Raw genomic sequence first — 12,717 nt, 5'->3', positions numbered from 1 at the left:
AATTCAGTTAAAAGTTCTTTAGATAGCCACCCTGGCTTCTTTAGGCACCTTCCATGTTTCCGTCTCATTGGTATTGCCTGTCGTTGTGCTTTTACTATCTCCCTCTTAACAAACTCCCAGCCATCATGAACTCCCTTTCCTTTTAGTATTGCTGTCCATGGGATCTCACCCAGCACTTCCCTAAGTTTTATGAAGTTGGCTTTCTTAAAGTCAAGAAATTGAGTCCTAGTATGCTTGGCTGCTCCTTTCCGCTGTATAGTAAACTTCAGAAGAGCATGATCACTCGCGCCTAATGATCCTTCCACATCTACCCCACTAACCAGGTCATCAACATTGGTTAGGACCAGATCTAAAATGGCTGTTCCTCTTGTTGCTTCTCCCACTTTCTGGACAATGTGTCGGGACTTCGCCTGTTCTCCAGGAATTCTCAAAGATGACTGCCAGTGGTTCTGAGATCACATCTGCCAGTTCTTTTAATACTCTTGGATGCAGTTCATCTGGCCCTGGAGACTTGAATACATCTAAACTAGCCAAGTATTCTTGTACTATCTCCTTAGTTATTCTGGGCTGTGTTTCCTTTGCTGATATATTTCTTTTTTTATAAATGATTTTTATTTGTTTTGCATATAATCACATTACATAACATCATATCCCCTTGTTTTATCTCTTTGGCTCAACTGAGCCTAACAACTTCCCTTCCTCCCATCTGATGGTTTAAAAAATTAAACTTTCCATGTTTACATTTTGCTTCGTTTCCTATCCTTGTTATATCATTACCTAAAATATTATATTACTCAACCTGAATAGGTAGCAATTTCACCTTACAAATCTTCAGATAACTCTGCTAATGATGTTAATTGCTTACTGTTGTCATTCAAATATAATACAAATTTGTTCTAGTCCTTTTGGAATACTTGGTCTCGCTGATTCGGATTCTTCCCTCCAGTTTCGCCAGTTCTGCAAAGTCCATCATTTTCATCTGCCACCCTTCTTTTGTTGGTAACTCCTGGCGTTTCCATCTTTGGGCTAACAAAATTCTTGCCACAATTGTTGCATATAAGAACAATTTTTTATCTTGTCTCGGTATCTCTCTACCCACTATACTTCATAAAAAAGCTTCTGGTTTTTTAACAAAGGTGTCCTTAAACATCTTCTTTGACTCATTATATATCATTTCCCAGAAAGCCTTTACCTCTTTACATGTCCATCACATATGGTAAAAAGTACCTTCCTTTTCCTTACATTTCCAGCATTCATTTTTTGTTCTATACATTTTGGCCAGTTTAACTGGTGTTAAATACCACCTGTACATCATTTTCATAACATTTTCTTTAAGCATACTGCATGCTATGAAGTTAATACTTTCATTCCATAACCTCTCCCAATCTTCTAACTGTATATTATGTGCAATATCTTTAGCCCATTGTATCATTAATGATTTTACCTCCTCATCTTTAGTATGCTATTCCAATAATAATTTATACATTTTGGACAATATTTTTGACTTATCATTCAATAAATCTATCTCAAATCTAGATATTTTTTTCCAAAACCATTTTTCTTTTTATCCTCTTTAAACCCTTCATTTATCTGATGAGAATGCAACCAATCCCTCAATAATTCTTTTGTTTCCTCAAACGTTTTTAATTTTAACTGGTTTCCTTCCTCCACCACTAAATCTCTGTAGGTGGCTCATTTTTCTTCCATATTTATTTTTTTTTAACTGCAATTGCTTCCAATGGTGAAAGCCACCATGGAGTTTTACATTCTAATAGACTTTTATATCTATTCCACACCTCATAAATTGTCTTTCTTATAATGTGGTTCAGGAAATCTTTATGCATTTTTACCTTCTCATACAGTAAATAGCATGCCATCCAAATCTGTTATCATATCCTTCCAGATCTAACTTGCTGTTGTTTGTTAAGGGATTGGATTTTGTTAAAGAATAGAGATCTGTTAGATCAGGAAATATTTTTCTTCACAACTAACATCTGAAATGCACCCAAATATCCAAATGCAGTCAGCAGGTGAGACTTTCTCAAAGGCCCCTGTGTAGTTTGAGATGCACTGATTTACCTATGAGACAAGAAGGCACTCTAGGCCTCCCCCTTACCTTTTTTCTCTTGCAGGTGACACAGTGATACTGGCTAGACCTCTTCATCCATCTCTGAATGGGGACAGAATGGAAGCAGCAGCTGTGGAACCAGATCAGGTCAGGGGAAGCTGCCTTGTGGGGACAGAGGTCAAGGAGCAGAACAATGTCCTAGCTCAAGGAGTGGTGGTGAACAACAGTGTTGTCTCAGAGGAGGACATTTCCCTTTTTATTTCAGGGTCCAGTGTGCTTTGAAAATGTTGCTGTTTATTTCACGGACGAGGAGTGGGGTTTGCTGGATCCTAACCAGAGAGCTCTGCATAAGGACGTCATGGAGGAGAATCATGAGATCGTGGCCTCTCTTGGTAAGGCTCCTGTCAGGTCTGGCAAGGCTCTCCCAAACAAGACATGACAGGCTGGAAGCTGTTTTAACTTCTGATTTATTAAGCAATTACCGAGCTCGGTAGCCTGGCTTCTGTAATCCATCAATCACTACCAGAGTCAGTTGCTGCACAGAACTTCCGTCGTTTTCCCAGGCAACCTAAATTCCACCTCTGGGTCCCCCCGGTTCTGTTCCTGCGCAAAGCTAATACCTTATTCTTTCTTCTAGTTTTCAGGCAGTCTGGTTCTGTCAGCCCCCCCCCCCTTTGTCTAGAGTAGATTCAAACGGTTCCCCTCCTCCTGTGGCTTGCTCTGTGTTGTTTTGACATTCCACAGGCTGCATTCTAGAGCTTATCTCTTCCTATGTGAAGGACTCCAGCTCCTGCTCCCCCCAGTTTGCACTCCCTCCTATCTGGATTTCTCGCTTTCTGTCAGACGGAAAGCATCCCTGACAGCTCCCTTTGGGATCAAAATATCTGTTTTTAAATTCAAAGCAGCTCTCTATATTTTCACAGAACTCAATAACAACCGGGATTACAATATTCCCACAATTAACTTTGAACAGGAAATTACTTTTTTTTCTGTGAGTGTCCTTCCTCCAGTTGTTTTTGTTGTTTATTCATTTAGTTGTGTCCGACTCTTCGTGATCCCCTGGACCAGAGCACGCCAGGCACTCCTGTCTTCCACTGCCTCCCGCAGTTTGGTCAGATTCATGTTTGTAGCTTCGAGAACACTGTCCCACCATCTCGTCCTCTGTCATCCCCTTCTCCTTGTGCCCTCCATCTTTCCCAACATCAGGAAATGATGTTCCCTTCCTCCAGTTACAGCTTCTTAAACAATTATCAGCCTGGTCTGAACTACCTAGACCATTTTATTTGTAAACATCAGAGTTGTTAGGGAAGTTTAAGTAGCTTCTGTCTGGTTTTCTGTTTTTGTTCTTGCTCCAGTCAGTCCTTGGCTGACAAAAGAGAAGACTGACATTAGAAATGGAAGGGATGCCATGATGGAGCCAAACAAAATCCATTTGAGAGAAGAGCCAGGCTTATCGAATCACAGGTTCCCCAAAGGATGTCGGTTGATCCCCGTTAATTAATGCACCCAACCCTTCAGAAAACCATCCATCTAACCTAACCGACTTGTGTTATTCCTCAGTGACCAGTGTTAAAAGGTATTCTTCATTAATTTCTCCCAGAGGCTTTAATCCATTTCTCTCTTCATTGCAGGTAGTGATGAACTGGAAATCAAGAACAAGGGTGACCATGACAAAATATCCACAGTGGAGAAGCAGTATAAATATATTGAATGTGGAAAAAGTTCCCATTCCTCTTCCCATCAAATAAATCCCATTGGGAAGAAACCTTATAAGTGCTTGGAATGTGGAAAGAGCTTCAGTCAGAGCACCCATCTCACTTCCCATCAAAGAATTCATACAAGAGAGAAACCATATAATTGTTTGGAATGTGAAAAGAGCTTCGGTAACAGCTCCTCTCTCACTTCCCATCAGAGAATTCATACAGGGGAGAAGCCCTATCAGTGTGGGGAATGTGGAAGGAGCTTTAGTCAGAGTGGCCATCTCACTTCCCATCAAAGAATTCATACAGGGGAGAAACCCTATCACTGTGTGGAATGTGGAAAGAGCTTCACTACAATCTCCTCTCTGAGTTCCCATCAGAGAATTCATACAGGGGAGAAACCCTATCAGTGTGTGGAATGTGGAAAGAGCTTCAGTAACAGCTTCTCTCTCACATCTCATCAAAGAATTCATACAGGGGAAAAACCCTATCAGTGTGGGGAATGTGGAAAGAGCTTTAGTCAGAGTGGCCATCTCACTTCCCATCAAAGAATTCATACAGGTGAGAAACCCTATCAGTGCATGGAATGTGGAAAGAGCTTCAGTTTGAGCTCTTATCTCACTTCCCATCAAAGAACTCATACAGGGGAGAAACCCTATCAGTGCATGGAATGTGGAAAGAGCTTCAGTCAGGGCTCCTCTCTCACTTCCCATCAAAGAATTCACACAGGGGAAAAACCCTATCAGTGCACGGAATGTGGAAAGAGCTTCAGTTGGAGCTCCGATTTCACTTCCCACCAAAAAATTCATACAGGGGAGAAACCTTATCAATGTTTGGAATGTGGAAAGAGCTTCAGTTTGAGCTCCTATCTCACTTCCCATCAAAGAATTCATACAGGGGAGAAACCTTATCAGTGCATGCAGTGTGGAAAGAGCTTCAGGAAGAGCTCCCATCTCACTGCGCATCAAATAATTCATACAGGGGAGAAACGTTATCAGTGCATGGAATGTGGAAAGAGCTTCAGTCACAGCCACAGTCTCACTTCCCATCAAAGAATTCATACAGGGGAGAAACCCTATCAGTGTGTGGAATGTGGAAAGAGCTTCAGTACAAGCTCCGATCTCACTAAACATCAAAGAATTCATACAGGGGAGAAACCCTATCAGTGCGAGGAATGTGGAAAGACCTTCAGTACACGCTCCTATCTCACTTTCCATCAAAGAATTCATAGAGAGGAGAAACCCTTCATTATACAGCTTTAGGAGCCAGGCAAATACGCACCTTTTTAACCAGGCCTCTGGCTGATTGACATCTAATGCCCTTTTAAAATATGGTGGGGATGGGGGTTACAGATGTGTATTTTGTGGTTTTATATTGTGCTTTTATGTTGTTACTGTGCTGAGACCTGTGGGTGTAGACAATAGGAGCCAACTCTTAGAGGCCAATGGTTCTTTGCCCCCTAATAAGATATTTGAGGGGGCCACCCCCCAGTTCATAGGCATTGCCATTCAAATGGTGTGCATAATAATAATAATACTACTAATAATTTATTATTTATACCACGCCCATCTGGCTGAGTTTCTCCAGCCACTCTCGGCGGCTCCCAATCGAGTGTTAAGAACAATACAGCATTAAATATTAAAAACTTCCCTAAACAGGGCTGCCTTCAGATGTCTTTTAAAGATACGATAGCTACTTATTTCCTTCACATCTGAAGGGAGGGTGTTCCACAGGGTGGGCGCCACTACCAAGAAGGCCCTCTGTCTGGTTCCCTGTAACCTCACTTCTCACAATGAGTGAACCGCCAGAAGGCCTTTGGCGCTGGATCTCAGAGTCTGGGCTGAACAATGGGTGGAGACGCTCCTTCAGGTATGCAGGATCCTGTGATTGATTGTGCAAGGTGGGCCTTACCTTGCCCCCCACCAATATTTTATTCAAGTTGGCACCACTGGGTCGGGTGGTATTCAAATTAAATAAATACATAAATCGCTTTCCTTTGCACATGTTCCAGCTTGTGTTGTGATCTTTTCGAGTAATCAAATTATACTTGTAGCACATGGCAGGATGAAAGTCTTCAACTTCATCAGGACAAGTTATTTGTTTTTTACTGTTGTAGCCATTGCTTTCTGCAAATTCATCTTCTATACCATGAAGATAAATCAAAGTAATTGAAAAAAGAGAGAAGGGGAAAATGTGCACTATTCCATTAATCTGCTTGCATGTATTTGGAGACTGTAATTTCAGTAATTTCACATTATGTGTTTCTGTGTGTTCAGCACACATGATTGCAGGTGAGACTGAATAAAACACTTCCTAGGAAATTCCCTTTGACTGCTTCTGTATTGTTTCAAATGTGACTTCACTTACACATAAGATCATATTTATTGCTGAAAAATCATGTCATCTTTGGCTCCTTAATCTCTACCCCAACAAACCTTGCACTTAACATGAGTAACTTCTTTCCCACAATTTCTTAGGTGGAAATAACTGATATTGGAAAGGAAGAAACGAGGTATACCTTTTCCCTCAAACTTTTGGAGGAGGTTAAAGTGGGAAATCCCGAGGGAGATTTTGCTTAACCGAGCTTCAGTTCAGCAGGTGAGACTGGATTTTCACAGGGCACAGCTAAAGAACAATGATAGAAAGTTATCCAACCTTGGCAGCTGGGCGGAATTTCTTTTCAATTGCTTTTATTGATTTTTTCAGATTATTACAAGTCATTGCCAACTTAATTCAATTCAGTACAATTTTCCAAAACATGTTTCCCACTCTCCTTGTAAGATATTGTGGTAATCATTCACTTCTTTGAAAGCCAGCATCCATCTGTGTTTTTATTTATCTGTTACAATAGGACAGAGCTCACTCAATATGCTAGTTAAGAAGGTCTGCCCCGAGGCACATCAGGACAAAAGCCGATAAAGTAGTTCAAACACAGCAAACAGAGAGTCCTAAAACACACTTAAACATACATTGGGAGAAATAAAATAAACATAGTTTAGATGGCCACCTGTCCTGGATGATCCAGCTAAGATTCCTGCATTGGGTCCCTCTTAAGATTCTGTGAGGAGACCAAATTCATGGATTCCAATAGAAAATTCTTTTAAAATCATTTATGGACATTTAAAAACCTTTGGAGAAGTAGTGTCCCTTGCTTTGAACATGATTGTCTGTGCTTTACACTCCGCAGGAAGGCCTATTCATAAGGAAGCAAGTTTTCTTTCTTCAGCTTTATTTTGTGCCCAGTGTCAAATTAGTCTTCTGGACCCCATCTCTTTGACATCTGATGGGAGGGTGTTCCACAGGGAGGGCACCACCACCGAGAAGGCCCTCTGCCTGGTTTCCTGTAACTCTCACAGTGAGGGAACCGGCAGAAGATCCTTGGAGGAGGACCTCAGCATCTGGGCTGAACAATGGGGGTGAAGATGCTCCTTCAGGTATACTGGGCTGAGGCTGTTTAGGGCTTTAAAGGTCAACACCAACCTGCCCTGTACTCAGAATGTACCTGCACCTCCATGGACAGCTGTGAGTCCAAGAATATTCACAGGCTGTGCACTTGGTCCTTCAGGAGCACAGTTACCCCTTTCAGGACCAGGGAGTCACTCACACCCACCCACCCCCTTCCCCCTAAAACAGTACTTCTGTCTTGTCCGGATTCAACTTCAATCTGTTAGCCACCATCCAGCCTCCAACGGCCTCCAGACACTCACACAGGACATTCACTGTCTCCACTGGTTCTGATTTAAAGGAGAGGTGGAGCTGGGTATCATCCACATACTGGTGGACACCCAGCCCACACCCCCTGATTATCTCTCCCAGTGGCTTCATATAGATGTTGAAAAGCATTGGGGAGAGGACAGAGCCCTGAGGCACCCCACAAGTGAGAGCCCAACAACACTTTCTGGACATGACCCAGGCGGAAGGAGCAGAACCACTGTATAACTGTGCCCCCATCTCCCAACTCCTCTAGCTGTTCCAGAAGGATGGTATCAAAGGCCACTGAGAGTTCCAGCAGAACTAGGAATCAGCTTTCACCTTTGTCCCTAGCCCGCCGGAGATCATTGACCAGTGCAACCAAGGCAGTTTCACTCCCATGATGAGACAGAAGACACGGCAGAAGACACATCACTCCCTATTCTTCCTTAACTTCAAAATGTTGCATATCCTTTGCCGAATCTGCTGGGTCTTCACACTGTACACAATGGGATTAAGAAGTGGTGGGACTGCAACATAGATGTTGGCCATAAGCATGTGAACAATGGGGGAAAGGTGCTTCCCATATCGATGTGCCATACTTACGCCAATCATTGGGACGTAGAAAATCAAGATGGCAGCAATGTGGGATACGCAGGTGTTGAGAGCCTTCAGACATTCTTTGCGGGAGGCAATGCTCAAAGCAGTCCTCAGGATCAGAATATAAGATACAAGAATGATGAGAGCATCCAACACTACAGTGCACATGACTACGATCAAACCATATAGGACGTTGACTCTGGTGTCTGCACAGGCTAACTTCATGGCATCTTGGTGGAGACAGTAGGAATGAGAAAGGACATTGGATCTGCAGAAAGGGAGTCGCTTAATAAGGAAGGGGATGGGGAAGCAGACAGACAGGCCTCTTGAAAAGAGAATTATACCAATTTTCACAATTACAGAATTTGAGAGCAGTGATCTGTATCTCAGTGGATCACGGATGGCAATGAATCGGTCAAAAGCCATTGCCACAAGAATGCCAGACTCTGCCCATTGAAATATATAGATAAAGAACATCTGGCTGATGCAGGCATTGAATGGGATTTCCCTTGAGTCAAACCAATAGACTCCCAGCATTGTTGGCATGGTGGACATGGAGAGGCCCAGATCCGAGCAGGCAAGCATGGAAAGGAAGAAATACATAGGTTCATGGAGGCTTTCGTCACTTTTAATGACATAGAGGATAGTGATGTTCCCAAGCAGAGTCAGGGCGTAGAGCACAAACAGTGGGAAGGCCACCCAAGAGTTCTTTTCCTGCATCCCAGGGATGCCGATCAGGACAAAGGTTTGGTGGCTCACAAGGCTGCTGTTGAATCTGGTGATGGAGGACATTGTTCCTCAAGTGTATTTGGTGGGAAAATGCTAAGTTGTAATAAGCTGTGAATATTTGCTATAAAGGACTTTGGGAAATACTCAAGTTGCTTTCTCTGTGCCTGAGAGTGGAGCCCCAAACCTATTCAGGGAAGGAAAGTTAGTCCTCAGTGCTCATCCTGTCCTGTGCAGATAAGCTCCCCAACTCGAATATTAAGTCAATCTCCGGCACTCACCCTCCTCCAAGCAGTGTGATTTTTTAAAAAAGAAGGTCTATGCCATTATACCTGGCTCTTTTGTCAAAGAGACACTTAAAGCATCTTACAAAGTTGAGTAAGAAATTGCATAAGAGTCCTCACCCTCGAAATTACTATATGAAAGACATGACATGAAAAGAAAGAGGGGTGGGGTGGGGTGGAGGGTGATTGGGAATGCTTTCTCAAATTAAATTATTACAATGAACACTTGAGGTGGCAACAGTCCAGCAACTCAAAGGCTGCTGGTCTCTCAGCAAATGCAGTGACACAGCAGCCTGGTGGAATTTTACCATCACTTGTGTAGCCGATGAATCTCAAAAGCCAGCAGAATACAGATGATAGGGGATCTGATAGATGTTCTCCAACATGGACTCACTAATAGAGAGTAGGTGTCATGTTGAGAGCCTAGAAATCTAAACGGGGAGATGAATAATAGAACTGTAGAGTTGGAAAGGACCCCTGCAATGCAGGAATGAGAAGTCCTGTGTTCAAAATCTTTTTTTCAGCCACAAAGTCACTGGATGGTCTCTCCCCGACTCTGTTATCCAAGAATGATACTGGTTTACAGTGCAGAGCTTCTGAGAGGATCAAGGAGAGAAAATGCACAGAGTGATTTAATTCTTACATGCTCTATCAAAGTGTGAAGTGTTGTTGTTGAGTATTGGCGATGGAGATCTCATCGTGTGGCTCTGGCAAATTCACAGCCTCTCCATTTCTCCTCTGCAAAATAGAAATAAACACCACACTGTAATAGTTAAATTAGAAAGGATATATCTAAATGACGGAATGGATAGTTAAATTGGGAGGATTGGACATGTCTCACCCTAGCTCCTCCTCTTCTGAGAAGACATTGAAATGGAGGTCCTGAATTTTTCACCTCCAGTGGGTGAAAGGGTTGTGACCAGAAATTGAAATCAGTTTGACTTTTTAAAAATTAATTTACAAAAAAACCCAACAACCAAACATTCAATAATACAGAGAGAGAGAGAGAGAGAGAGAGCTCAAGGTACAAACGCCTCAGGTTACAAACGCTTCAGGTTACAAACTCTGCTAACCTGGAATATTTACCTCAAGTTGAGAACTTTAACCCAGGATGAGAATGGAAATCGTGTGCCAGCGGTGCAGCGGCAACAAGAAGCCCTATTACTGAAAGCATGCTTCTAGTTAAGAACAGTTTCAGGTTAAGAATGGATCTCTGGAACGAATTAAGTTCGTAACTAGAGGTACCACTGTATATGAATACAAAAATCCAAACAATGTTCAATAAAAGGTTCTAAGAACTAGATTAGAATATGATAAAGAGAGCCAAGTGGAACTTAGCTATCATTTTAAAAGCGACTCGCAGACGTCAGTGTTCTTAAGTGGTAGTTAGCGAAGGGAAGTTAGGTATTTGGAATATCGGAGCCAGAAAGCCCCAAATAGAAATTCATTCCAAGTAAAAATGTTCAAAATGTTCCATAAAATGTTCAAAATAAAATGGTGAAGTCTGACATCCCTCTCCCCCACGTGAGAAACCAAGGGCACAGCAGTAAAAACTCCAGGTTTTTGGTTCCTGTTCCAGAAGTCCAGTTGCTTTCCTGACTGGCCCAAACCTTCTCCCCAATGTGAAATTCTGAAATGAATCCCAGTCTCACTCTGGCTAGCCCAGCGTGAATTTCCCCCTTTGATGACAATGAGCTTAATGGCCACCATATTGATAATTACGGTATGTTCTCATCAAAGTACAGTACACTAGTACTTAATGCATATGATACTTCAACATATCTATGCTAGACTATCATCATCATCATCATCATCATCATCTGCAATTACCAAAAAAGAACTCTGAGTAATATCCACAATATTTAGCTGACCACCCCCAATAAAATATAGCATACAACACGGGAATAAAATCGGAAACAAATGCAAGCCATCGCCATAATCTCATGGCCTCCTCCTGATTGATGACGATCTCTCTGAAGTCAATCAAAGGAAAACTCGTCTGCTTTATATCTCAGGAATGTGCCTGAATTTAGGACAGAGGACACAAACCTGGCACGAGTTCTCCCAGGATGAATGCTGAGTCTGCCGTTGCTGTTCCATGAGGGATTCTGCCTATGCTTTTTATGGCAGGAAGGGTCATAGTGATAATGTTTACCCTTAGGGAGACAAGCTGTTCCGAGACTGTTAGATATCTGGGCAGAGATTTTTGAAATCCCGATGGCAGTTACTAGGGAAGCTCCACACATCCTGTCCAAAGGCCTGCGATTCTGCTCCCAGAGGCATTCCAGAGACCACCTGGGCTCCCACCTTCCATGAAACCAGAGAACTTGGATGTAGATGGAATATAAAGAGAGAGAGGAACCCTCCTCCCCACAGATCTGAGGACCACTAAAATGTGTGTGTTTAAGCAAAAGGATGACATTATCGTCCTCTAGATATAATTGAGGTTGAAATAGTAAATGTATCATTTCAAACCAAGGAAAGACCTCACTTGGAAAAACAATATAACTCAGGTGGTTAGGAAGGGCCAACAGAGACTCCATTTCCTCAGGGTCTTGCGAAAGAACAATGTTAAACAACAGTTGATGACCTCCTTCTACTGGTCCACAATAGAAGGTGTCCTCTCATATTGTATCACAGTGTGGTACGTTGGCTTGACAGCCATGGACAGAAAGTCTTTACAGAGGGTGGTGAACACAGCACATGATATCATGGGCTGTCCCCTGAGCCCGCTAGATGGCATTGCAAGGGATTGTTGCCTTAGGAGAGTGAGAAGAATTCTCAGGGATGATTCACACCCTGGCCAGCACCTCTTTAATCTTCTACCCTCGGACAGGAGGTATAGAAGTATAATCAGTTGTACCAAGAGGCTAAAATACAGTTTCTATCCATGGGCTGTTAGGCTCCCTGCATCTATTTTGAACAAATACCCTGATGATGATGATGATGATGATGATGATGATAATAATAATAATTTTTATTCAAGGTCGGCTTCAGGGCGGCTAACAAGCAATAATAAAAACAAGTTGAATGAATGCAACTTAAAAACAAGATTAAAATACAACATTAAACATTAAAACATCGAAACGTTAAAATGCAGCCTCATCACAGGAGGAGAAAGGATAAAGAAAGAGGGGGAGGGAATCAAATTGACTCCAAGCCAAAGGCCAGGTGGAACAACTCTGTCTTACAGGCCCTGCGGAAAGAAATCAGATCCTGCAGGGCCCTGGTCTCATGAGGCAGAGCGTTCCACCAGGCCAGAGCCACCACTGAGAAGGCCCTGACCCTGGCGGAGGATACTCTGACTTCCTTAGGGCCCGGGGCCTCTAGGGTGTTGCTATTTATGGACCTTAAGATCCTCCGTGGGCCATACCAGGAGTGGTGGTCCCATAGGTACAAGGGTCGTAGGCCGTGGTCCTTATGTCTCTTGCTATGAACAAATAAACAAACCACCTTTATAGATTAGTTAATCAAGTAGTGTCCACAAAGAATCCTACTTTTAACACTGATATTTTTAGTATGCTCAGATGCGAACGCCAACATATCATTTATGTTTCGGTAGTATGTATGTAACTCCCATTCAGATATGTTTTTTAAAGATTTACAAATGTTTATATTTGATGTGGTTTTAATAGATACTGCTAAAATT

At 42.5% G+C, this 12,717-nt stretch overlaps 3 protein-coding genes across 7 annotated transcripts in view; 2 read left to right on the top strand and 1 right to left on the bottom strand.

Annotated features, from left to right (window-relative positions):
* Positions 1 to 6,089, top strand: part of LOC309530416 (uncharacterized protein) — a 28,895-nt gene extending 22,806 nt beyond the window's left edge. The window contains exons 2-4 of one of the 2 annotated variants that reach the window (XM_082219371.1): positions 2,133 to 2,215; positions 2,334 to 2,460; positions 3,700 to 6,089. In XM_082219371.1, the coding sequence (XP_082075497.1) occupies positions 2,133 to 2,215; positions 2,334 to 2,460; positions 3,700 to 5,030 (1,541 nt within the window). In that variant the 3' untranslated portion in view covers positions 5,031 to 6,089. Of the gene's footprint in view, positions 1 to 2,132; positions 2,216 to 2,276; positions 2,461 to 3,699 lie in introns of both variants that reach the window. The other variant, XM_082219372.1, reaches the window with a different exon arrangement.
* The window catches only part of LOC309530300 (uncharacterized protein), a 670,922-nt gene that overhangs the window by 81,283 nt on the left and 576,922 nt on the right, over positions 1 to 12,717 (top strand). The gene's annotated exons all lie outside the window — the stretch shown is intronic.
* On the bottom strand, positions 7,478 to 8,862 carry LOC309530514 (olfactory receptor 51H1-like). Its single transcript, XM_082219539.1, has one exon. The coding sequence runs from the start codon at positions 8,848 to 8,850 to the stop codon at positions 7,891 to 7,893; it is 960 nt and encodes a 319-aa protein (XP_082075665.1). The 5' UTR covers positions 8,851 to 8,862; the 3' UTR covers positions 7,478 to 7,890.

The sequence above is a fragment of the Podarcis vaucheri genome (assembly GCF_965113315.1).
Source record: "Podarcis vaucheri genome assembly, chromosome: 4".
Taxonomy (NCBI): domain Eukaryota; kingdom Metazoa; phylum Chordata; class Lepidosauria; order Squamata; family Lacertidae; genus Podarcis; species Podarcis vaucheri.
This window is presented reverse-complemented; position numbering and strand designations above follow the sequence as displayed.